This window comes from Populus alba, chromosome 2, assembly GCF_005239225.2.
Source record: "Populus alba chromosome 2, ASM523922v2, whole genome shotgun sequence".
NCBI lineage: Eukaryota > Viridiplantae > Streptophyta > Magnoliopsida > Malpighiales > Salicaceae > Populus > Populus alba.
Genome location: NC_133285.1, coordinates 4555232 through 4580251, shown reverse-complemented (window position 1 = coordinate 4580251; position 25020 = coordinate 4555232). Strand labels below are relative to the sequence as shown.

The 25020-nt window shown below is 33.8% G+C and overlaps 3 protein-coding genes across 6 annotated transcripts; 1 reads left to right on the top strand and 2 right to left on the bottom strand.

Annotated features, from left to right (window-relative positions):
* Nucleotides 1-2013: 2013 nt before the first annotated feature.
* Nucleotides 2014-3001, bottom strand: LOC118049146 (heavy metal-associated isoprenylated plant protein 24). Its single transcript, XM_035059054.2, has 2 exons — nucleotides 2688-3001; nucleotides 2014-2530 (listed from the first exon to the last, which is right to left on the bottom strand). The coding sequence occupies exons 1-2, from the start codon at nucleotides 2842-2844 to the stop codon at nucleotides 2235-2237; spliced, it is 453 nt and encodes a 150-aa protein (XP_034914945.1). The 5' UTR covers nucleotides 2845-3001; the 3' UTR covers nucleotides 2014-2234.
* A 3836-nt stretch (nucleotides 3002-6837) lies between these two features.
* LOC118049145 (aspartic proteinase-like protein 1) lies at nucleotides 6838-10547 on the bottom strand. Of its 2 annotated transcripts, none has more exons than XM_035059051.2 (10): nucleotides 10065-10547; nucleotides 9828-9969; nucleotides 9409-9653; nucleotides 9096-9323; nucleotides 8848-8986; nucleotides 8697-8767; nucleotides 8514-8613; nucleotides 8099-8159; nucleotides 7939-8010; nucleotides 6838-7259 (listed from the first exon to the last, which is right to left on the bottom strand). In XM_035059051.2, the coding sequence occupies exons 1-10, from the start codon at nucleotides 10376-10378 to the stop codon at nucleotides 7021-7023; spliced, it is 1611 nt and encodes a 536-aa protein (XP_034914942.1). In that variant the 5' UTR covers nucleotides 10379-10547; the 3' UTR covers nucleotides 6838-7020. The 2 variants fall into 2 exon arrangements, with proteins under 2 accessions (XP_034914942.1, XP_034914944.1); XM_035059053.2 differs by having other exon boundaries at nucleotides 9409-9673; nucleotides 10065-10204.
* Nucleotides 10548-20079: 9532 nt separating this feature from the next.
* Nucleotides 20080-24739, top strand: LOC118049144 (uncharacterized). Of its 3 annotated transcripts, XR_012169082.1 has the most exons (5): nucleotides 20080-20239; nucleotides 20971-21041; nucleotides 21704-21752; nucleotides 22257-23574; nucleotides 24309-24739. XR_012169082.1 is itself a non-coding variant. In XM_035059050.2 (4 exons), the coding sequence occupies exons 3-4, from the start codon at nucleotides 22240-22242 to the stop codon at nucleotides 24326-24328; spliced, it is 1044 nt and encodes a 347-aa protein (XP_034914941.1). In that variant the 5' UTR covers nucleotides 20087-20239; nucleotides 20971-21041; nucleotides 21704-22239; the 3' UTR covers nucleotides 24329-24739. The 3 variants fall into 3 exon arrangements, 1 of the variants encoding a protein (XP_034914941.1); XM_035059050.2 differs by having other exon boundaries at nucleotides 20087-20239; nucleotides 21704-23263; XR_012169081.1 differs by having other exon boundaries at nucleotides 20088-20239; nucleotides 21704-23574.
* Nucleotides 24740-25020: the final 281 nt, after the last annotated feature.

The following is a 25020-nucleotide window of genomic DNA, read 5'->3' as shown; positions in this document are numbered from 1 at the left end:
GGCTGTTATTTACCTGTGTGCGTGAGAGAGAGGTAGAAGGTCATAAAATGGACGGAGATTGAGGGTTCTGTAAAAGAAGGGGTCATAGAACTGCGAAGATTTAGTGGTTGATTAGGTTCAGTTGTCTCTAGCTAGCATAGGCGCCTTGCTATTCTGGTGGTTGCAATCAAGATTTGGTTTTGTCGGAATTTGATATAAAGCCTCAAAATGCTCCCCTTTACTCTGATTACCAGTAATTTAAGAGCTAAATATTGTTCTCTAAACCAAACCGCCAATTAACTCGTTATTGCATCTCATGATGATCCAACAATACGAGTAAATACCAAAGTGGCCAAAAATCATAATATATGCTAAGCACGTAGTTGCTTATTAAACTGGTTGTCCCATTTGGGATTTTAGCTGCCAAGTTCCAACGCCGAATTAAGGCCTTTAATCTGTGTTATGGCTTCATCTGTCTGGTGTTGTTTGATCTTCTCTTGAACTGTTTGTTCGCTTTACCTGTCTACTTGGCTTACAGGATGTTCAGTGGGCCCGGAAATTAGTCGTGGTGCGCGTAAGCTAACCCAGACATCCCAGGTTATCAAAAAAAAAAAAAATAAAAAGTGCGACATGAATATACCAGAACAAGTTTCTCAGGATTCACTGAATTATCAACTGAAACAATTCATATATGTGGACTTCTTGCGGATTGGGGTTTTTTTGACTCAATATCTTATTTTAAAAATAATTTTTTAAAAAATAAAAAAATATCATTAATATATATTTTAATATAAAAAATTATTTAAAAAACAACTATTATCACACTGCCAAACATAATGATATCCATGGACCTTAAGCTTCCAAGACAGGGTTTAAAGAGCCCTGGGGATGCTCATTTCATACCTGGCGGCGGCAGTCCATTACCTTCAAAAGCCCCAAAGATGGTGTAGATAACTTCATACATCATGCGATAACCTCCTCCTCATCCTCCTTTTTCCTTTTGATGATGCGAGAATAATATGCAATTTATCCTTAATAATCAAGTGTAGAAACTATATCAGTATAAAATGATTGGCAAAAGATCAGGGGGGTGTGTTAGACCTGCATCTGTATGCAGAAATGTCAAATGGTCGGTTCACAATTAGTTCTTTTTGAGTAATGATAAAAAAAAAAAATGCCTGAAGTTCCCTAATTTCATCTTCTCTTTCAACATACCAACTCGGATGGGAAACTCATGCAAGAGACTTCCATTGATATTGAATCCTTGCTGCACCAAGAAGCCACAAATTTAATAATGTGTTTTGGCCTTGTTGTGCTTGATGTGACGTGTTATGTCTGTCATGTTGTAAGATTATACTCATCAAGCTGTTTGGTGTCAGAATTATTGTGATAGTGTCAGGATTGAAATGGCTTTAATTGTTTGGCAATTTACTATCGTGCTGTTTGAATTAAAATTGTCATTAAAAACATAACTTAAATAAATAAAAAAAACTAAATGAATTGCTTGAAAATGATTTAAAAAAAAAAACATAGTTAAATTTATTTGATTTAAAGATATTTAAGGTTATTAATTATATATATAATTAATAATGATATGTAAAAGAAAAAAGATTGAGATTGGTAATTAATATTTTTAAACTATTTAAGATTGTTTTTGTTACCTTTTCATCTCAAAATGCATCATATTCCATGATTTTAAAGTGAAAGCTAATGTATTTTTAACTTGTTTTTTAAAAGAACAAATCATATTCCACTCTCAAATTAACCAACTCATTTTTAAAATCTTCACTAAACATTTTTGTCACTTTTGCGGATAAACCAAATTAGACAGAGTTGCAGCAGCCAGCAGTCTCGTTTCTTTTCTCTGACGTTCCTGAGTTAATCCATCAAGTGAACCCATATTGTAATTAATTAAGGAGGAAGAAGTTATTTTTATATATAGTCTATGGTGACCAGAAAAGGCCGATACATCTGCCCATAAACGTAAAAGAAGTGCCTTGGCATCATGGAAATGTCAATCACAGCAAAAAAGAAAAAAAAAAAAGCACCACTACATAAATTATACAGAAGTAGCTGTCGCATAACCATGGATGATCCACACTCTTTCATCTACTATATTGGCCATATCGAAACCTCCACGTATCCACAACAAATACTCGAAAGAAATTAGCAAACAAGATTATCAACACCAAATACCCTGATTAATATAATTACCCTTCAACTTTAAATTTTATTCTACGGTACTCCATATAATCCTACATGATGGAGCAGGCATTGGGGTTCTCATCGCTAAACATGTTGGTGTAGTTATCGTCCATGGTGGTCTCGCTGATAGTGGCTGTGACCGGAACTGCTCTAACATGATTCGGGGGTGCTTTCTTGTCATAAGCCTGCGAAACATAGGGGTGTGCCACTAAAGTGTACGGCACATAAGGCCACATCTCTACCTTCTTCTTTGTTGATTGAGCTGCCTTCAACACTTTCTTCGGCTCTACGTTCCCAGTCACAGTCACCTTTTGCTGCTTCATGTCTACGACCACAGATTTAACACCTGAAAGGAGGACATATTTTTGTCGGAAGCTCAATTTGTTTTGTCCCATGAAAAGAACGCAGAATTAACATACAGAAGAGGTTACAAGAAGATGCATGTACATATATATGTAGCTGGAGAGAAGACAAGATCAATCTATGCACAGATAACTACCTACCCTTAACTCCGGAGAGGACACTCTTGACCTTACGTTCACAGCCCTCGCAGTCCATCCTGACTTTGAGAGCTACCGTTTGCATCTGCTTCTTTTTCTTTCTTCTCTTGACATTGCTCAGTAAATCAGAGAAATACTCCAAAGTTCCTGCAACTCCCATTCTATGTTTCTTTTTCTCACTCCAGAAAATAATGTGATTAATCGTTGATATATCTGATTTTAATTCGTTTCAAATATTGTGCATCAAGAGAAATGCATGAGACAAAGTACAAGGGGCCGGTGGAGAAAGGATGATGATAAGTATTGACGAGAGGATAGTGCTCCAGTGCTATATATTATATTTGTAGTAAGTAGTAACCAGCTGATACATAGGTCCAAAAGAAAAAATATAAAAAATATAAAAAAAATCACAAAATGTGGGTTCTACACTAGAACCTGCAAGAAACTTCCTCCCAAGCTAGACCGTGTGGATTCTCTTCTTATTTAAAATTAAGACACATAATTAAGGGAGAAGCTTTTGAAGGCTACTCATTTATTACTAGTTTAATTTTACAAGTTAACCTTTTATTATTTTTGTCAGTTTATACGTGCTATAGACAAATTCTAAAATTAAACCATTATATAAAACATCATTAAAAATGTTAACCTCTTTTTTATTTATATTTAAAGTTTCTTGATATTTTTGTCAGTTGTTGTCTCAATTCCGCTGAGTGAAAGCGATTTTCAATAACTAATTGTTTACTCTTAAGGCAATTATATCTTTATTTAAGAGAATAATTGGTGAATCTCATTAAAAAAAAAAAAAAAAAAAAAAAAAAAAAAAAAACAGGGGTATTCTATTTTGTTTTACAATGAATACAAAATAAGTAGATAGACATGCATGGATATGTCATAAAATTAAACCAACGCCTTGATAAAAGCTTCTTCTTCATCACAGGCGGCATCAAAGGGAGGAGGAGTGAATGGGTGGCTTTGAGTGAATCTCCAAAATCCAGATGGATCTTTGTATGCATGCTTGGGTCCGGAGTTCGTCTCCTTGGGTACACGAGAGATAAAGCAACGGTAAGAAAAGCCGATCACCATGAAGTCATGCGTTCATTATTCAAGGAAAAGACTCTTAATACGCATGCATTTAATAATGGGGTCGTATAGGACTGCTCGGCACCATCAGATGCCACGTTCCATGCGACACGTGTCCAGGTGGGAATCTATTGGCTAAGTAGGGTTCCAAACATAGAGGATATGGTGGCTTGGATGAGCCTGTTTGAAAGGAGTGTTGTTTGCTGGTTATTGTCCACTACTGAATTGCTTGATTGATATTGGAGAATTGATATGTAAAGGGGCGGTGGGGCTGCCGGGGGGGAGGGGGGAGATGATAGAATAGGAAATTCCCCGACGGAGACAGATGGCACCCGTCTAAAAGGTCAGTATTAATTATACAAGCTCCATCTTAATTTCTTCTTCTTTTTTCTTCCCAAGAGTTTTCACATTTCACTCCATGACTCTACTTCCATGAAAATGAAGTTTTTTTTAATTATTCTTGAGGTTCTGATATGGAAAATTATGCAGTTTCCCTTTTTCTCCCTAACAGCATGACAGGGTATGACTACTAATGAAGGGGCAAGAACTGCCAGACGATCCGCAGCAATATGTAGGGAGAGCTCTCGGGACAAATTTTCATCTGTTCATCGGAGTTGCATCAGATACTTCCTGGGCTCCTTCAAGATGATGGGACAAAAAAACCCATCTAATGCATTCGAAATTAATTGTCCAGTGCTGCTGCCCGATTTCAATGATTAATAAGTGGGGTCAGTAATCCGAGTCGAACGCCTGGTTGTTTCTGTTATGTGTTTTAGAAATATTTTTTAAAAAAATTTAAATTTTTTTAATTTTTTTTATTAACTTGTTTTTATTGTTTTAAGTTATTTTAATATACTAATATTAAAAATAATTTTTAAAAAATAAAAAAATTTATTTAACATATATAAAAAAATTATTTAAAAACCACATGTATAAACCGGAAACAAGCTTAAAAGTCCTTAGTTAATCACAGCAACAGCACTGCAACCGTACGTTTCTTCTGGATTAAGGTTGTGTTGGAGAGGAATGAGAAGGTAAGGAGAAAAGGCAGAATTCGTTGCATTTTATAAAAATTAATCACAATTAATGAGGCTTTAGATATTAATTTCAGATATAATTCTAATCAAGTTTGCTAAATGATAAATCTTGGAAAATATAGATAAATTGTCAGTGACTTGTCTTCAAGAAAGCGTTGCATTTTATGATAAACTCTTATTATTATTATTATTATTATTATTATTATTATTATTATTATTATTATAAAATCTGATAATCAAATAAAAAAATTTAAAGGATAAAACTGAAAGAAAAACAAGGGAGAAGGGAAAAAATAAAAAAAGAAAAAGGAGGGAGGTTCAATTGGGGAGAGGAAATTCATTATTTATATCTATTTTTTATCAAAAAAAAAACCTAAAAAAACACCATAAAAAAAAACCCCACCAATAGCCTTAACAAACCTAAAATGCTTAACAAAAACCAAAAGTTTTTCCAAGCTTAGATTTGGTTTTTTAGGTAATTTAAATGTGATAAAACATCCTAGTAGATTCTTTTCACTAAATGAAACACAATAACACCAAAATTAACTATTTTAATGACCAAAATCAATATTAATATTGATTTTTTCTCTTTATCACTAAATCCAATAATTTTCGTTCTCCTCTCAATCCAGGAACTCAAAGTATGAGCTTTACAATCACCATTTTCCTCAGTAAAATAATAACAATAATAATAAAAGGCATTCATTTCCTCTACTTTGATTTCTTGTCTTCTAATATTATTGTTTTCTAACAAATTTACTTAAATTATTTTTCACTTTGGTCCTATAAAGGCAAAATCAAAATATATAATGGGAAGGGGGGGGGGAGAACTAGTGAATCCGCAATGTTTTGTTAGAACATATCATTATAATTTTACACAACGAATCCTCCACGTCTTTTGGTGGTGGTTAGTAAAGAACAGTTTGGCAGGCGAAACAATTTCGTCTCCTGAAGGCCCCGTGTCCAAGATAAACATGAACCATTGAAGTCCTGTCACAGACAAGATTACAAGGCTAAAAGTACATAAATTATATTTGTTTTGCCCAATAACCCGTGCAAGACAGTCTCTTCTACGAACTTGGAATGGCGAGTGAAATGCCAATCCAATTTGTGTCAGATGTGGTCAAACACCAGGCGACAACAAAATGGTAAGGAATAAGGTGAAGGGTTCGAAGTGGAAGAACTTTACCTCTCGAAAAGTAAATACGAAATCCTAAACGACAGGGAAGGCGATTATTGTTCACGAGTCTGCCCTTTCAGCAGCAATCTACATGAGCTCAAATCAAATACTGGAAAAGCACGAGGATATATACAAATCATAATACATCAGATATCAGTTGCACCACAAGAGAATCATCGCCATTCGTTCAGCACTTTCTTGAGGCCGTTTCCACAAACATTAACTGCTCAAACCCGCCCCAGCTTACTTTCCTACTTTCTGATGAAGAATTCTATGTCGAACAATAACTAATAATAATTATGGTATTTAGTTGACCAAATTATGAATCGTTTCTTTCATGTATTAAATATATTCGAATGATTTAAGCCTTGTTTACTCCGTGTATCATCATTTCTGATTGTTCCACCTGGTTCTTATGTTAACATCACCCTACCTATCCTTTTTAATTAACAACAAAGAATTGGCCGAGTATTTAAAGATATTAGCCTACATTACTAATACCAGCAACAAAAATCATATCATACTCCACCTGAAGCCGGATCGTGAAACTATCAGTTCATGTCTTCAGTCAAACTACCCACTTGAATACCACAATCACATATACAGGGATGAAATGTCCCCATCCTTTCCTTCCACGGGAAAGAGTGGCCAACCCCATCACTGGGTTAATTAGGTCTCTGGATCACCATAGATTAACCAGGATCATTAGCATAAGCCCTATCAGGTTCTATTTCATAAGCATGCAGAATGTCTGCGCTCTCTGTAATCACTTAGCAATACCCGGTCCATTGGAATTTTAGGAACATACAAATAACTATACGTAGAATCAGCACTAATAGATAAATGCACAAGACAATGGGCAGAACAAAACATAGATCACTAAATCAAAGTAGATAAAACCACTAAAGGAGATGAGTCTTTCCCACCAACCATCACCAATACAGTGGCCAGAAGAAAAATTGAAATTCCTTTAAAGTTGGGAGAGCTTGAAAAGGATAGACAGGATATACAAGTGAGACAGGAGAGAAAAGCAAAATGATTAGAGAGTTGAGATAAACATACATTTAACGAGTAGCAATAGCAATGAGATCATTAAATGGATGAATGGAATGAACAGGGATGCTGCGGATGATTCAGAGGAAGTCCTTCCAGCAATAGCTGGAGCAACCGAAGGTGTCCTAGGGATGCTCTGTTGCTCATTTGTTGGAAGTGGATTTGGTGATTTATCGTCTGGAGGTGGGGCAAGATGCACATCTGCACTGTCACTTGTATCTTGACCTGCAGACAGTACAGAATAGAATCAGTTTTTTTATGGGAAACAGTTTAGGTTTACAGAGGAAGTATTGACAATCCTTTGAAAGAAGATTCAACAGTTAATGAGAGAAATAGAAACTGGGAGGACACAGAGGAGGTAAAATCCAGTTGTATCGGCATCACCTGAATGATGCATGGTTGAAAAACTCGTGGGAAAAAAGAAAAGTGGAACAGGGACCTTACCTGGCCCCCAATCGACAATAAATTTCATGTAAGATCTGAAATAGACTAAGGGGAATTGAAGCACAGCTAAGAATGGGCTCTGGTTCAACACCATTGATTCTTGCTAATTGCTACCAATTGAAGTATTGAGGACACGTGGATTTCACAATAGACTTATAGGTTTCCAAAGTTGCAATGAAATGACAATATGATAAAGCTGCTTAGTGAGCGTAACTAACAAAAATATCAAAACCCAGAGAAAAATTCTTCTAAAGACAGAAATTTCATCAAATTTCTTACAGAACCTCCCCTAAAGAAAATTCCATCCAATAATTTATATGAACTAACAGGCGGTTTGAACTAAGAACCCAGTAAGAATATTCTAAGAATCAATGATTCATTGTGTTTCGAAACATTATACTTTAAGACAATGAAATAGAATTCTCCATAATTAAACCAAACAAAATCATGGTATACTTACAACTGGAATTAGACCAACCCAATTTCAAATTCTCTATGTCAAAAACCATGCGGTAGCCAATCATGAAGTTTTCTGCAATTTATGCCAACCCAGTGTCACTATACCATGATGGTTAAAGAGAATAAGTATGCAAATCCAACATGCAGAGGCGCATACTCACGTCCAATAATACCATAACTATCATCTGTTGGCTGGAGACTTAGACAGAACAACGTAAATCCCTGTACAACATAACATTGTGGGATGAGTTTTTTGCATCAAGTCACCACATGAGATTCTAAAAATAACAGGCCAAAAAAGAAATGGTAGAATGTACAGTTTCTGCATAAAGCTGAAGGAACAGAGCCAAATTTGTCAAGTACATCTCAGAAGTAAAGCTGAATAATTCCAGTAAGGCCAAATGCATGTATTGGGAGAAATTACTTTTTTTAACTGCGCAAGAGATTAGAGATTTACAATGGAAACTATCTTGCTGGAAAGTTTCACTTTACCTTCCTTGCAGCCAATACATTTTTTGGATACATTGTCTCACAAGTTCAGATTCCAATAAATAAAAAGCTTAAATCAGCTCATACCTGATGGTGTGGAATGGAATATGTGGGATTGTGAACTACAAAGTTCTGGTTCCTTGGGAATTTAAGTTGAATGGCGGGAATGTTGTGTAATTCCTGTGAACTGTCCAGCAAAACAACACCCAACAATCAGTTTCCTGAGATAAGCTAAACGCTCACAAACTTTCAACAACTCTTCACCCTAACCTGGCATTATAGCAATAGTCCCACAGGCCTTCTTGAAAACTAATTCTTTTTGCGTTCACTTGTTTGTCAAACTGCACAAATAAACAAATAACACCTTAGCCAGATAAAAAGAAAAACTTGGATACCGCAAAACATGGACTAAAATATGCACCTCTGACACAAGTTCATTATAAACTTCACTTGGAAGATATGTGAAAGACGAACCGCTGTCAACCAATGCTTTGAACCCGGATCTCTTAAGACAAGAATTACCAACACAATAAGATTCCACCCCAACAAAGTAAGCAACACTGAAACAATTGACAAACTAATTGCAGTAAGAATTGCAGGAATAGTAAGCATTATCAAGCCATCTAAAACAAGTCAAAACGCATTTAAAAAAGGGTGCAACTGCCATACTAAGTTCCTTGTATTGGCAAAAATGGTGTTGACTGCTGGGAAGCATGCCCTATATCACCAAAAAGAATCCTCCCAGAATCATTCTCGTCAAAACAGAGCGAGAAACAATTTTGAATTAATCCAGCTTTAGCAAGCAAACTGGGGACAGAAATGTCTCCAGGTCCCAATCCCATAACACCATCTGGAGCAGCTCCATCAAAAAAGCTCCCACCTTGCTTCCTACCACACCTGCATTCCAATAAAAACAAACAATAAAACCTCCAAGTCCAATCACCATGAAGAACCAGAGTAAAAGATTAAAACAACACAGCACCCTAAAACAACGGAAGCTTGCAACATTTTCCGAGCCGTGTGATCACCAACTGATGCCAAATGTAATTCATCCTCAACCAAAAACCCAGCACTCGTTGTATTTTCGAAATCATCATAGTTAAAAATGTAAGGGCAGGGATCCTTGGGATTTTTGCAATTCGAACCCCATTCGCATAACTGGTGATCACAAGATAAGTGCCTGCTTGTGCTTGATAAAGATGGACTATACTCGCTTAAATCTCTATCCTGCATAATAACAGGAGCACCTGCCAATCAATCATTCTAATAATTAAACACCATAAACCTCTTGCCCAATTTTTTCTCTCTTTTTTTTTTGGTTTTCCTAATCTTGATTTTGAAATTTCTGTTAACATGTAAAGTTAAACATATAAAAAAAAAAATCAATTGTGGATTGCGTACCAGAGAAATATTGTAGTAACTGGCAGATAGGGGGGCACATTGAATACAATCACATGGGACCCATAACAAATCACTACCAGCATCCAATGCAACTAAAAACGACACGTTTGGAGTGCCGATATCAATCCATGTATAATGCAACCTAAATACAAAAGAATATTTAAAATTAATAATATTGAAATTTATTTATTCATTTATTTAGTAGTGTTTTTTTTTATTATTTTAATTTTGACTGACCAGTCAAGTTCGTTTCCGAAGAATAGTGCCTGGCTTCCTTGAGAAGGAAACAGCAACTGATTTTTCTGCGAACCGAGCTTCATTCTCTGTCGTTTCAAGTCGTTACCTAGTAACAATTGAAAGTACTCGAAACTGTACCGTTTCGGCCACAAATCACCACTCGCATTGCCCTTGCGCGAAATCGACAGAGATTTAGCCTCGTCGGAGAAACGGTGTATCAGCTTGGAGGAAAATGTGAGTCCAATTGAAGCTTCAAGCTGACAGCAAAGCAGCACCACTACCACCACCAAAACAACCACGCGATCACACTCCATCGTGTGATTAATAATAATAATACAAGAGTTTGGGTTTCTGTAGAGAGTGAAGATGAGAAATGGGGAGGGAGGATTTTGATTTTTAAATTGGACAAGCACAAGGGAATGTGAGTGAAGTGAAAGGAGGTGCTAATTTGCGCTGTGGGTGCAGTGCGGGTGGAGGGTGTTTGTGAGTTTTAGAGTTCAAACCTACGATTTGTAGGGGGCGGGGCGAGGAAAAGGTGGGCTGGCGTTAATAAAAAGTCAAAAAGTTGGAATGATAATTTTGTGGGAGGGGGCGGTGAGAGAGCGACACGCAAGTGGGTCGTCAGTGAGGTGTCGAGAAATGAGCGGAGGGGTCTGCTGTTTACACGTGGGATTCTTTGTTTTGTGCTCTTTTCAACTGGAAATGAGCCCCTCTGTCTTCTCTATGCCTTTTTGGGAGGCTAAGGAAAGGAAAGGCTCCTTTTTTTAACAAATTCAAGATTTTTAATATAAGGTTCAATTAACCCCGATTGACTGTAAGGCCCTGGCCTGCATGTTAGACAGCGATTTAAGGAAAAAGTTGATTTTTTTATTAAATGTTTTTTCTTTCCTGTACAGTTCAATAAAATTAAATAGTACGCACTCATAATTCATTATTTATATAATATAATGAAAACATTCATACTACGTGTATTTAAGAAAAGAACACTGAATTTGGTTTGTGATTTTGATTTTGGATGTGGGATTATACGGACCTCGTGTCAAGATTTTGGTGACATAATACTGCCCTCCCTTAAATCATAACCCCAAATGCATATTATACTTTAAATAAAATACTTAACCGGAGAGGTTTTATTTATTATATAGCTCATTCATACTGAAATGTATATAGGGATACAATAAAATTACCCTTTTATTCTTCATCCTTTAATTTTTAAAACTTTATTTAAAAAGCAAGATGATATTTGTATACGATCGATTTGTCGTTCTTGATTTGTTTAGATGTAGTATTATTTTTTTATTTTTTTTATCAACAATGCAATTATTGTATTGCTTTTAAAGAATAAACAATCAGAACCTTTGGTCCATAGAATATATTGTAATTTTAATTTTATTATGAATAGTGGAATCATGTGGGTATCCTTACTATGAAAATCTATTAGCCTTAGCTTTCAAGGCTTGATTGTCGTTTTCTATTTTATTTTTTTGTTATTGTTATTTAATCCTAAGGACACTTTTATTTTTTTATTTACTTTATTACACTTGCCATTCAAAAATTTTAACCCTAGCTTCAAGGCATTGGTTGTAATTTCATAAGGTTTTTTTTTTTTTTTTTTTTGTAATTGTTGTTTAGCTATAAGGGCATTTTCAGTTTTGTAAACATAAAAAGGCTGTTGACGCGTGCCTGACAGGCATCAGCCGCTTCGCCACCTTCAAGCGGCAGGTGCGACTAGTGACGGTGGTTAAAATCAAGTTTCTGTCTTATCATTTGATGCATCTCAGCATTCTCTTTCTCCTTGGGTGGCACTTGTATAATAGTGAAATCTAGTTTGACGCCAATTGACTTTTCCTTCTCTTTCTTCCTTAGATTATGCGCGGCCCGTACAAAAAATTATACCAATCTTTTAATTTATTTCTTCTTTTGATCCATTTTTTTTTTAATTGCAATTGTTTTATTTACATTGATTGTTTCGAATTGGATTTTATTTTTTGATGTCGTCCTTGATTGTTTGAATTTGTTAGTTTTTTTTATCAAATTTGATTCTTATTATTTTAATTGTTATTTTATTTGTTTTCAATCATTTTCTTGATTTATTTGTTTTTTCTTCAATTCCAACATTGACCATTTCTTTTCATTAAATTTTTACATCAAGTTTGATATCAATTCTTTTAATTTTTATTTTTTAATTGATTTTTTTTTTCTATTTCATCCCTAAACATTTAATTTCATTTAAATTTTCCCTTGACATTTAATTTTAGTTGGTTTTTATGTTGAATTTAGTCCTAATTATTTTAATTGTTGTTTGTTTTGTTTTGCATTGTTTTTTTTTTATATAGATTTTTCCCTCAATTTCATCTCTCAATATTTGTAGGGTTAAGAATCTTGCTTTTTTATTTTTTCAGGTTTGTCTTTAAAGGGATGACACTGGTCTTATGACCCAGATCATAGATATAAAAAGTAAGCCTGAGTCAACTTTGAACTTTTTTTAAGGTATTTTTAATTTTTTTTTTGCTTGTATTTTTTTCGCTTTGCTATCTATTTATAGGGTCATTTTAATTTCATATCCTAGATCATGTGTTTGATTTGTTCATCCGGGTTAGCTGTTGAGTTGCTTCGAGGCTTTTTTTAATTTTTTTTTATATGTTTCCATGATATCGACAGGTGTCCATTCCTTATATTTTTCTAATGTGTTTGGCATTTTGTTATATTTTTTTTATGGTGTGTGTTTATTCGGTTATTTTTATTTTTATTTATTTAGTGTGGAATTATCATTTATTTATTTAAATAAAAAAATTTAATAAACATAATCGAATAAAAATCTCATCTTTACAATTTCTTTATTGATCATTATTAATTATTATTTTTTATTCACATAAATAATTATCATTTTATAAAGTGAGATGATTGCATAGGCTTTTCAAATGATACTTTTATTTTTTTATGTAAAAAATAAATTGGAACAATGTGTATACTTGGTATTGTCTAGAAAAATTATAACTTGCATGCCAAATTCTTTTAGTTTTTCCCCTTTTTTATATTTTTTTTGAAAAAAAATATTATTTTTTATTCTTTATACTTGACCTATTTATACCTTTTTTTTTGTTCATTTGTAATTTGTTTTTTTAATTTTTTTTCTTTACACTTTTTGTTTTTGGAAATTTATTCTACACAAACTAAAAATTTAGTATTTCACTTTAGCAATTAAAACATTGTTCTATAAAAAAATAGTGTTTCATTTTAGCAATTGCAACATTGTTTTATTTTTTGATTATGTTAAAAACTAGCTTGAAATCTTATATATTTTTTTATTAATGCACATAATTTTTATTATATTTTATTATATATAAGCGTCAACTTTGTGATTCACAATTATATTTTTTATTTTATGTAAAAAAACACGTTAATAACACTTGTATATTAATTTTTTTGTGTTGGGAAAAAAAATTATTCGACTTATAATTAAACAAGTAGAATAAACTCGTTAATATTTTATTTTTTATATTTATTTACACAAATAGTTTGCATAGGCTTTTTAATTTATAATCTTATTTTTTAAAAAAATAAATTTTTAAAAACTTGTATTTTTATTTTTTGTCAGAAAAAGATTTATTCTCCTCGCGGAAAAAGCACAATCATAGAACGGATACGGTCTATACCATACAAGAGAATATGCTTATAAAAACTTTTCTAAAACGTTAAAAAGTATAGTAATCACAGGGAAGATCTTTGTGATCCAGGCGCGGTCGCTATCATGACTACATTCCTTCTTTTTTCACAAAAGGAAAAGGTTAATGGAAGAGAGATATGACAGGAGGATCCCCTCCAAAACAAAACGAGCAATAGAAGACGACATGCCGCCTGGTACTTGAATAGACAGTTGCACAGGATTATTATTTCATGTAACAACGAGCTTGCATAGATATTAATTAATTTATTTATTTGTGGTAAGGCCTTGTTGAGTTTTTTTTTTAGGGATTTAATAAAAAATAATAAAATAATAATTTTTTTAATATTTTACTAAGGTGAAATTTATGTTTTAAAATAGTTATATATTAAAAAAAAACAACTACACTTATAGTTCAAACACAAACATGATGAGTTGGTATAGTTAGGTGTACTTACGCAACTTTGTAGTATGTAGGCTTAATTAATATAATTTGGATCCATTCACTGTAAAGTTTAGGTTATAACTTGAGAGGGTAAATTCTAATTAATTTTAAATGAATATTTTTTAAAAAATAATTAAAACAATTTTGTTTTGGAAAGAAAATCAAACAAAAAGTTAATAATCAAGTTTTGACTGGTTTAATAATCTAGTTAACCTAAAATTTTAACTGGATCAAATTATATCAATATTTTTAAAATTTTATTTTAATGTAAAGTGGCTCAGGCCCAAGCAACATATAACAAGAAATAAGGTTTATAATTGAAAGTTTGCATTTTATTAAAAGATAATAATTTATTTAAAATTTTAAAAAATAGTTTAATTAAATAGTCGTTTAAAATAAAATAACTAAGAAATCAAAATTAATGCTGAAATAGAAGAAAAAAAGATAATTACAAAAAAAAGTTTTACGAAACATGAATTAAGACGGTTTTGAAGATTCAGATATCTAAAAATAAGTTTTTGCAGTGGATTTTAACACTAAAAACGATGGTTTCCAGCTCCTGGATTATAAATTAAAGAAGGATGGCTTTCAGCTTTTGGAACCATATGGTTCTCAAAGAAGAAATAAATCAAACGTGGAATCAAATATATTCGGATGTCACTCTGCCTTTGATTAGCTAAAAGCAAGGTTTTAATCCGAGGAAAAGAATTTTTTGAAGTTGCGGAACACTAAAAGCTAAAACTTCTGGAAAGTTCGCATACCATCATGTCATAGGCATTGCAGGGAGCTAGAATATTAGGTTTGGGGAGGCGAATTAGAAAAATATTTCTATGAAAAGCTAAAAGTTATGCAATCTACTAATTTTAGGGTTGAAATTTAAAATTATTCAAGAGAGAGACAAGGAAAAAATATTGCTGGGGGCATGTATAAAATAGTGAATGTTTGTTTTCTTTCAATCTATAATTGAGTCTAATAATATAATAATCTTTAAATTTTGAATAAGGCATGCTATGCTAGGAGGTCTATCATACATTTGAAAAGATGCAACTTTGAATTGTTTGTTTTTGTGTTTAAATAATATCTTAAAAAAATTAATTTTTTTTATTTTTTATTTACTTTAAATTAATATATTTTTAATATTTTATGATCATTTTGATGCGCTGATATAAAATATAATTTTTTAAAAATAAAAAAATATACTATTTTGATGTATTTTCAAGTTAAAAACATTTAAAAAAACAACTATAACTATATTCTCAAATAGGTTCAAATAGGTAATTGTTAGCGAGATTTATTGAGGAGTATTATTTTTGTTTGATTAGTCATTCTTGTTTTTTTTATTAAATTATTATTGTTAATGGGTTTTTTAATAATCATATTATTTAATTTTAAAAACCACATATTTTGGGAATTTCAACGGTGAAAAACCCTGTCCTCTAGCTCTGGTCATTTAGCCATGCATGAGGTTGAATTCTCTTTTTCTCTCTTTCTCTTTTAATGGACTCCAATTACTTTTCCAAAATAGGCAGTTTTTGACCTCTGACTCCAAACCCAATTTAATTTCTTAATCAAATTGATTTATTTTGAGAAAGTGGTCGGTTTCAAAGTTGTACAGCTCCCTCTTATCCCGATCCTGTCATCAAAATTACCTTGATTGGATATTTGCAGTGAAAATCATATTTTATTTGCCGATATACGTTTCTGAAATTTCTTGTAAGGAAGTTTCTAAATTTTAAAGGAGGAAACTTCACTCTCCTCCTCCTATCTTTGCCCAAAACGTGTACATATAAGTCACTCGGACTTTTTACTACAAGTTACCTGTTTAATTGGCTTATAAAAAAGGCTTTTCTTAATACCAAAAACCGGGACCCATGCTTAACTAGAATTTCAAGAATCAAATGCTGATTTCTCACCCATGAATTTATTTATGATCATAACAGTACTGCAAAACCTAGCCTTTGGGAGTGGTTTTGGGAACGAAAAGGATTTTTTCTTCTGTCCGGTTGTCTCATGTGGCTGTGATAGTGGCATTGCTGTTGAGAACTTGGCAACTACTACATCGAGGCTCTGTTGTTTTCTGGGATAAGACTTGGATTCAAATTACTATGATGTTACAATCAATTGAGGACTCCATAGATTTTATTTTGACGAGCCTCTTGAAACCTATGTTTCTATGTCATGCATGTATCTGAACTCTTAGCTCCTCGCCAGTTAGGCTTTTGTCTGTGCTTTTAGACAACGTCCGTGGATCTGGGAACAGCATGTGGTAAGTATTTTCGTGTAACATGCCTTAATTAGCATTATTGACCCAGGTACGATAAATTTTCATGATTAGTAGTTCGTTGAGTTACAACTCAACGAACTATGTCCCATCATATGTTGTGCAGGTGATTCAGGTATTATCAAGTCATTATTACCTGGCGAGCAGTACTGAGATCCTTTTTCAGCGATTCTCCTACCAAAAGCTAGTGCTGCAATTTTATTTTGTTTTCCTTGGGCTCTCCTTGAGTTTCAGAAACTTTGATGGGCATGTCAATTCTTATTTTAGGAGATATTGATCGTAATTAGTCAGTTATTTCAAATGGCGAGCTCGGTGAGCTCGTTCATATTCTAAATGATGACCATTCTCGTCATATCTTCTATTTATTTCGTTCTTTTCATGGTCGGTGTATTGAACGCACAGAATTATTGTAATCATCACTATCTTTTTAAAAAAGTTTATTCGTTGAAGGAGCTCCATATGTATGGGAGGATAACAGTATGGACAGAATCTAAGGGTCCATCATTTCGTACATGCACCGCACCACCACTGCACTAACAATGGCTATGCTCTACTGCTTCTTCAGATGGTCTGTCCTTCTTCTATTATTTGTTTTCACTGGCACTGGTGTAGCTCTGTGTGGATGAAATTTGATCTGGTTCTCGCCTTCTTGTATCAACTATGAAGTTTACCGACACAGAGAAAGTTACTGATCAGAAGTATCTACGTAAACAATAAATTAGGAGTCCTAAATATGTATTTCTACTAACCCTGACAAATAATGTTTCTGATCTTTTACCATCGTACAGACCTATATATTCGTAAACCAAAGGTTTCAACCATTGACGTTCACGCACGATTTCATCCTCCAGATATCGCGGTGTCTCCTGTCAAGATGAGGACCGAGAACCGTAGGAAATGGGGGTTGCGCCGACTTAGATGATTCCACTATGGACTGGCCATCAATTTAGCTTAACTTTTCTTTTCGTTTTCGTACAAACCAGTTCGGTATGATAAACACTCATAGAACCTCGTGTCCAGCCAAAGCTGTCAATTTTCCACCCAGGGGGTTGGTGAAGACAGCAACAACGGATGGCTATGGCTTGTAACAGCCATGATGTTTAAATACGGACAGTAATGTGGATAACATACGCAATAGCAGAGGTGCCCGTGTATTAAATTGGTGGTGTGTATTTCGAGTTGAAGAGTTTAGGAGTCTGCTTGCCTCTTGCCGTGTTAGCTCTGACAAGGGCCGTTTTTTCTGCTAACTAAAATTGGATTTGTCACAATTTTCATGCACCGAACCGATCCCTTTATATCAATCATCTTTTCAGTTTTGGCTAAAAAATGAAACTTTCTGCTGTGCTAAATCCATAAAAATAGTAACATAGCATTGTTTTTTAAAAAAAAAAAAAAAATTGCCGTAAGAAATAAGTAAAGTTCAGCGAATAGTATTTAAAGTCCTAAAATAAACAATTAACAGGTAAGCAAGCAAGCGGTTGGCTAGAACCAAACTAATTAGTCGACCCCTTAATTAATCCCTTAAAGCCCGGACTAAGATATGCGATTATTTTCCATAATTACTCTGATTTTCTTTCAAGTTTTTCTCATCATTAGTTATCCATCAAGCAAACAAAGAAAAACAAAAAATAAAAAACCGACTTGAAAAAAGATATAAATTAATAATATCATGAGAATAAAATCTTGAATTAAAGCGGTGTGCCTACACACGCCTCTCTCTCTTGGTGTCTCTCGTATTGTGAGTTATCCTTCCGGGATCATCAAGGATTCGAATCTTCCTCTATCCTGTGTAGTGTGTCTCTCTTTGTTGTAGCTGCCTTGGAGGCAATTAATGTCCCACGAGGCCACAATGACCCTTCGTCTCCGCTCCTCTTCTCTTTTATCCGTTCCTTGGTATGCTCTCTTTTATCCAAATTTATGGTGTCCCTTTTCATCTCTTGCGTGTGTTATTCGATGTATGAACACTTTATTGTGATGATCATATGTAGAAAGTAAATGCTTGATTGTTTTTGGATCAGTTCTTGGTTTTTAATGCTGGGTGCCTTCTCTTGTCTGTTTTTAAATTGTTTTTTCACGGTATTGCTGCTCTTCTCTTCTCTTCTTCTCTTGTTCTAGTTTTTATCATTGGTTTCTGTTTGAACTTCTGGTTTTGTTTTCTATACTGTATTTTTGTCAGAAGAAGACTAAACTGTAGAATCTTGATTATGGTAGCTTTAAGAACAAAGGAAAAACTCATAACATGGAAACGCAATCAAATTCGACGCATCATTTAATGACTTAATAAACTCTATATCGCTGAGTATGATATATATGATGAAACACGCAGGAATTTCTTAAATATTGTGAACCCCGACTGGTTGTTTTAACTCTGAAGTGTTGAAAATAGTGGGAGATGATATGATTTCTAGAATAAACAACAAATTGATCGGTTTGACCTCCCAAAACAAGAAAAGCTAGCGAATAGTAGAGGATATGTTCAGGCTTTGTTTTCTGGCTCTTAGCCATCCTACTTTGCATGCCAGATGTTTTTCTCTTCATCCTTCACTGTCAAGCTTCATGGAGCCTTGGAGACTTCCCTTCCTTTTGTTTTCATCTAGTATTTTACTCTCATATTAAAAAAATATTGGGATTCCATTGTTTTTAGTCGAATTGAAGTGCGTAATTGGATAATCCTTAATTTTCCATATTTATCCATTTGATACTCAGTGGACCACGTGTACGGTTCATGATGAGACTCTATCTTGTGGGCCTGTGGATATTGTACATTCTAATACCTTGGCACAAAATACCATAGGCCTGGCCGGAGTTGTTTACACGTTAATTTTGGGATCCACTTTTCCTCAATTATAACGTAAAAGGGAAGGTATAACCAAAAACACAATCCCCTCATCCATATATGTCGCCCTCACTAGTCCACGGGCTGGTTTTAGATTTTTTTCCATTAAAAAATAGGATTAAAAGAATTCGTTATAAACTTGACTAACTTCTTCTAATTATATGTTATATAAAAAACATAATAATAGTAAATGGATTGAATTAAAAAGAAAAAAATAGATCACATGTATAAAAAGAATATCTGCTAAAAACATAAAATTATGTAGTTCGAAAATCAAATGTTAAGCGATAATAATATTGTATTAGATTTTAATTTTATATGTTATGTATATATTTTACTAAATAGATATAATACATGTTAAAAGGTTTAAAGGATGTGTGAAAATATGATAGATCTTGTTTTTTAAAGTGATTTTTATTTATAAATATATTAAATTTTTTTATTTTTAAAATTTATTTTAGATATTAACAAATTAAAATATTTTAAAAGAAATTAAAATTTCAACAAATAACGATTTCAATCTCAATGGCATTTGCCCCTGATTAGTGATATTACGTAGATGCTTCACAAAATCTTGTCTATGATTTTGATTGTGTACGGATTCTCTTCTTGCAGGCAAGTTAGCAATGGCACCAGGTTATGAATAATTAAAATCCACACCACACATGGAACCAAATCTTGACGTCACAGACATTAGCTGTGATGTTTTGTAATAAAAAGGAATGAGAAAATACAATAAAGCCCTTGGAGGCTTAAAGAGAGGGTAAATGATTGAGGGGTAGTGTGGTAATTGACCAATAGTTGATAAATATATATAAGAAGAAGAAGAAAAAAAAGGATCTGAATTTGGAGAGAGAACCGGCAGGAGAGAAGAGAGGAAGAAGAAGAAGAAGAGAAAATAGGGGAAAATAAAGGAAAAAGGAAAAGGTTGAAGAAAACAAGTAAAAGGGTAAGAATTATGCTTGAATATGTATAATATGTTTTATTTAGCTTTAAATTTCGGTTTTTGATTAATTTTAGAGTTTTGAATTTTGAGTTTATTGATGAATTAGTTTGAATTAAGGGGTTGATTGATGTGGGTATTTGATTATTTAGTTGAATTGGAGAGATTGTAGAGAAATATGATGATTTTGAGTTATGGTTGAATTGAATGATGAAGTTGAGGTATAAATCTGGAACTAGCAGTAGGTGATCTGTTGAAATTCTGGGTTTGAGGTTGAAGATGACGAAAATTCAGTTTGGTCCCTCAATTTACAGAAATTGCAGTTTAGTCCCTGAACTTTGGAAATTTTGCAGATTGGTCCCTGGGGCATAAATTGAGGTTCTGAACAGAACTGAGGATGATTTAAGGGCAAAATTCCAGTATAATTAATATTTTCAGTTTGGTCCTCCAATTTGACAAATTACGATTTGACCCCTAATATTTTGATAAAATCACATTTTGGACCTTGGGGCCTAATTCAAGATTCTGGACAAAGATAAGGACGAATTATTGATAAATTTCAGTATGGTTATGTATTTACAATTCGGTCCTCAATTTTGGTAAAATTACGTTTTGGTCCCTGTTTTGGAAAATTGTCGTTTTAGTCCCTAAACTCGGGAGATTAAGCCCAGTTTATTTTATGCATTGGTATCTTTTGTTTGATTTGTTTTTGAGTATATTTCATATATTTATTGTAGGTTCTCCTAACGATCCTTAATCGGATTTTCGGGTCTTTTGTCTGACATTCCTTTAGTTCAGTATTTTCCGGGTGAGTGGAATAATCTTTAATATGCATATAATATAAATAAATATGTATGTTGATTATACAATGAGTACAACTAGTAAATTTCTTGAATATTTATATATGTTGCTTTATTTTCCAAGTACTAATTTATTATTGAATTTTCACTCGCAATCTATTAAAGTAAATTCTATTTGATATGATATACGTTTCTTTGATGATTATGTGAATATTTGTTATGCCTTGATATGGGACTTGTCAGTACTCCATGCTAACGGAGAATAGTTAGCCTGTGTGCACATAGTATTTTGTTACCTAGCTGGTGAGAGAGGCATCAGCCTGTGGTGATTGATCATCCCACAGTGGTCACCGACGGGTGTCATCTGGTCACCGACGGGTGTCATCTGGTCACCTTTGGGTGTCATCTGGTCACCTTCGGGTGTCATCTGATCTCTGACATGTAATCCACTACGTTATAATAATATGTTACGTTATGATAACTATATGTTACGTTATGATAATATGTTTAGTAAGTATATGTATATGTATATGTATATGTATATGTATATGTATATTAAGATAAATCATCTTACAACTTATTAATATCTGAAATATCTAAAATGTATATTAAATGTTATTCCCTCACTGAGTTGGTTGAACTCACCTCTCATTTTTTAATATTATTTCAGGTTCTTAGTTTCTGGAACTTTGTTGAGTGTTTCCGCTTCTTCAGTTCTGGTCGGTATGCCTTGCTTGTTCGCGAGGCTTTCCTTTCAATTTTGATTTGATGTCTTAGACGCTCCACTGTTACCTTGTTTTAATTACATTTGGATTTGACAATGTAATGAGTATTATGAATTATTATTTTTGTTTTAATAACTATCTTTTGGTTTCATCAGTATTTGAATAATATAATATTTCTGAATATTATGAGCCGCTGCGTATTTTTGAACAAATTATTCTTTTGATATGTCCGTTCTGAGGCTTAGCGTAGGTGAGGTGTCCTTTCGACACCGCTCCTACGTTGCCGGTCACGGATCCGGGATTCGGGTCGTGACAAAGGTGGTATCAGAGCATGGTTTTATTAAAATCTCGTAATCTATTTTATTTATTTATTATTATTCAAAATTTTGTAATAAGTGGAGCATTAGAATCTGTATCGTTTTGTTTGTTGTTTTTGAAATTTTGAATTCTCATCAAGCATGTCTTCTTCCTTGTGATAAAAATGCATTTTGTTTTTAGAAATATGCCGAGGGCTAAACATGTAATTAATACCGATGATCAAGAGGACATTCCTATCGCTCAGCTTAGGAAGGAAAGGCGCAAAAAGAGAGTTAGAAACCCTTCACCTCAACCAATTGAAGCAGAAGTTCAAGATGAGGTTGAATTTGAGGGGGACTATGGTCTGGATGTTGGTGGTCTGGATGTTGGTAAGAACCAGGAGCAGGAATCCCATGATAGGGTGTCTTATACTGATAGTGCTTTGGATAAAATTGGACAGGCCATGCAGACCCTGGCTAACCTTTTAACTGAGAAAGAAAAGGAGAAGGATAAGAGTGCATCTTCGACTTCCCATACTGTGCATGGGGTGAAAGTACCATTGGCAGAGTTCCTTAAGTTGGCACCTCCTACCTTTAAGGGTGTAGATAACTCTGAGGACCCACAACAGTTTTTAGATGCAGTGTGGCGTAGGTGTGAGGCAATGGGGTGCACAGATCATCGTGCAGTGACTTTAGCATCTTTTAGGCTAGAAGGTGAGGTGGCTGTGAACTGGTATGAGTCCAAGAGAGGTGAAAGGGCAGCTAGTTCTCCACCAATGGCGTGGAAGGAATTTTCTGAGATATTTTTGGAGCGTTTTCTACCTGAAAGTGTGAGGGAAGCTAGATCATATGAGTTTGAGAAGTTGGTTCAGGGTGACTTGACTGTGACAGAGTATGAAGTGGAATTCACGCGGTTGTCTAGGTTTGCTGGGTATTTGGTACCAACTCAGGAGAGGAAGATCAAGAGATTTGTTCGGGGTCTTAATAACTACCTATTTAAAGCTATTGGGGCTCATGAGTTTAAGACGTACTCGGCCGTAGTGGATCGTGCCCGAGCTATTGAGGCACGAGAGTTAGAGGATGAATTATCAGTGGGTTCGGTCAAGAGGCCCAAGGTGGAAAATCAGTTCTCTTTTCATCAGCGGTTTGATACAGGTCCTAACAGGGGACAGGGAGGTCGGCAGTATCCTCATCGTTTCAATAATCTCGGTAAGTATTTAATCTTTTCTATTAAGTTTCGAGGACGAAACTTTTATAAGGTGGGGAGATTGTGATGTTTTGTAATAAAAAGGAATGAGAAAATACAATAAAGCCCTTGGAGGCTTAAAGAGAGGGTAAATGATTGAGGGGTAGTGTGGTAATTGACCAATAGTTGATAAATATATATAAGAAGAAGAAAAAAAAAAAGGATCTGAATTTGGAGAGAGAACCGGCAGGAGAGAAGAGAGGAAGAAGAAGAAGAAGAGAAAATAGGGGAAAATAAAGGAAAAAGGAAAAGGTTGAAGAAAACAAGTAAAAGGGTAAGAATTATGCTTGAATATGTATAATATGTTTTATTTAGCTTTAAATTTCGGTTTTTGATTAATTTTAGAGTTTTGAATTTTGAGTTTATTGATGATGAATTAGTTTGAATTAAGGGGTTGATTGATGTGGGTATTTGATTATTTAGTTGAATTGGAGAGATTGTAGAGAAATATGATGATTTTGAGTTATGGTTGAATTGAATGATGAAGTTGAGGTATAAATCTGGAACTAGCAGTAGGTGATCTGTTGAAATTCTGGGTTTGAGGTTGAAGATGACGAAAATTCAGTTTGGTCCCTCAATTTACAGAAATTGCAGTTTAGTCCCTGAACTTTGGAAATTTTGCAGATTGGTCCCTGGGGCATAAATTGAGGTTCTGAACAGAACTGAGGATGATTTAAGGGCAAAATTCCAGTATAATTAATATTTTCAGTTTGGTCCTCCAATTTGACAAATTACGATTTGACCCCTAATATTTTGATAAAATCACATTTTGGACCTTGGGGCCTAATTCAAGATTCTGGACAAAGATAAGGACGAATTATTGATAAATTTCAGTATGGTTATGTATTTACAATTCGGTCCTCAATTTTGGTAAAATTACGTTTTGGTCCCTGTTTTGGAAAATTGTCGTTTTAGTCCCTAAACTCGGGAGATTAAGCCCAGTTTATTTTATGCATTGGTATCTTTTGTTTGATTTGTTTTTGAGTATATTTCATATATTTATTGTAGGTTCTCCTAACGATCCTTAATCGGATTTTCGGGTCTTTTGTCTGACATTCCTTTAGTTCAGTATTTCCGGGTGAGTGGAATAATCTTTAATATGCATATAATATAAATAAATATGTATGTTGATTATACAATGAGTACAACTAGTAAATTTCTTGAATATTTATATATGTTGCTTTATTTTCCAAGTACTAATTTATTATTGAATTTTCACTCGCAATCTATTAAAGTAAATTCTATTTGATATGATATACGTTTCTTTGATGATTATGTGAATATTTGTTATGCCTTGATATGGGACTTGTCAGTACTCCATGCTAACGGAGAATAGTTAGCCTGTGTGCACATAGTATTTTGTTACCTAGCTGGTGAGAGAGGCATCAGCCTGTGGTGATTGATCATCCCACAGTGGTCACCGACGGGTGTCATCTGGTCACCGAGGGTGTCATCTGGTCACCTTTGGTGTCATCTGGTCACCTTCGGGTGTCATCTGATCTCTGACATGTAATCCACTACGTTATAATAATATGTTACGTTATGATAACTATATGTTACGTTATGATAATATGTTTAGTAAGTATATGTATATGTATATGTATATGTATATGTATATGTATATTAAGATAAATCATCTTACAACTTATTAATATCTGAAATATCTAAAATGTATATTAAATGTTATTCCCTCACTGAGTTGGTTGAACTCACCTCTCAT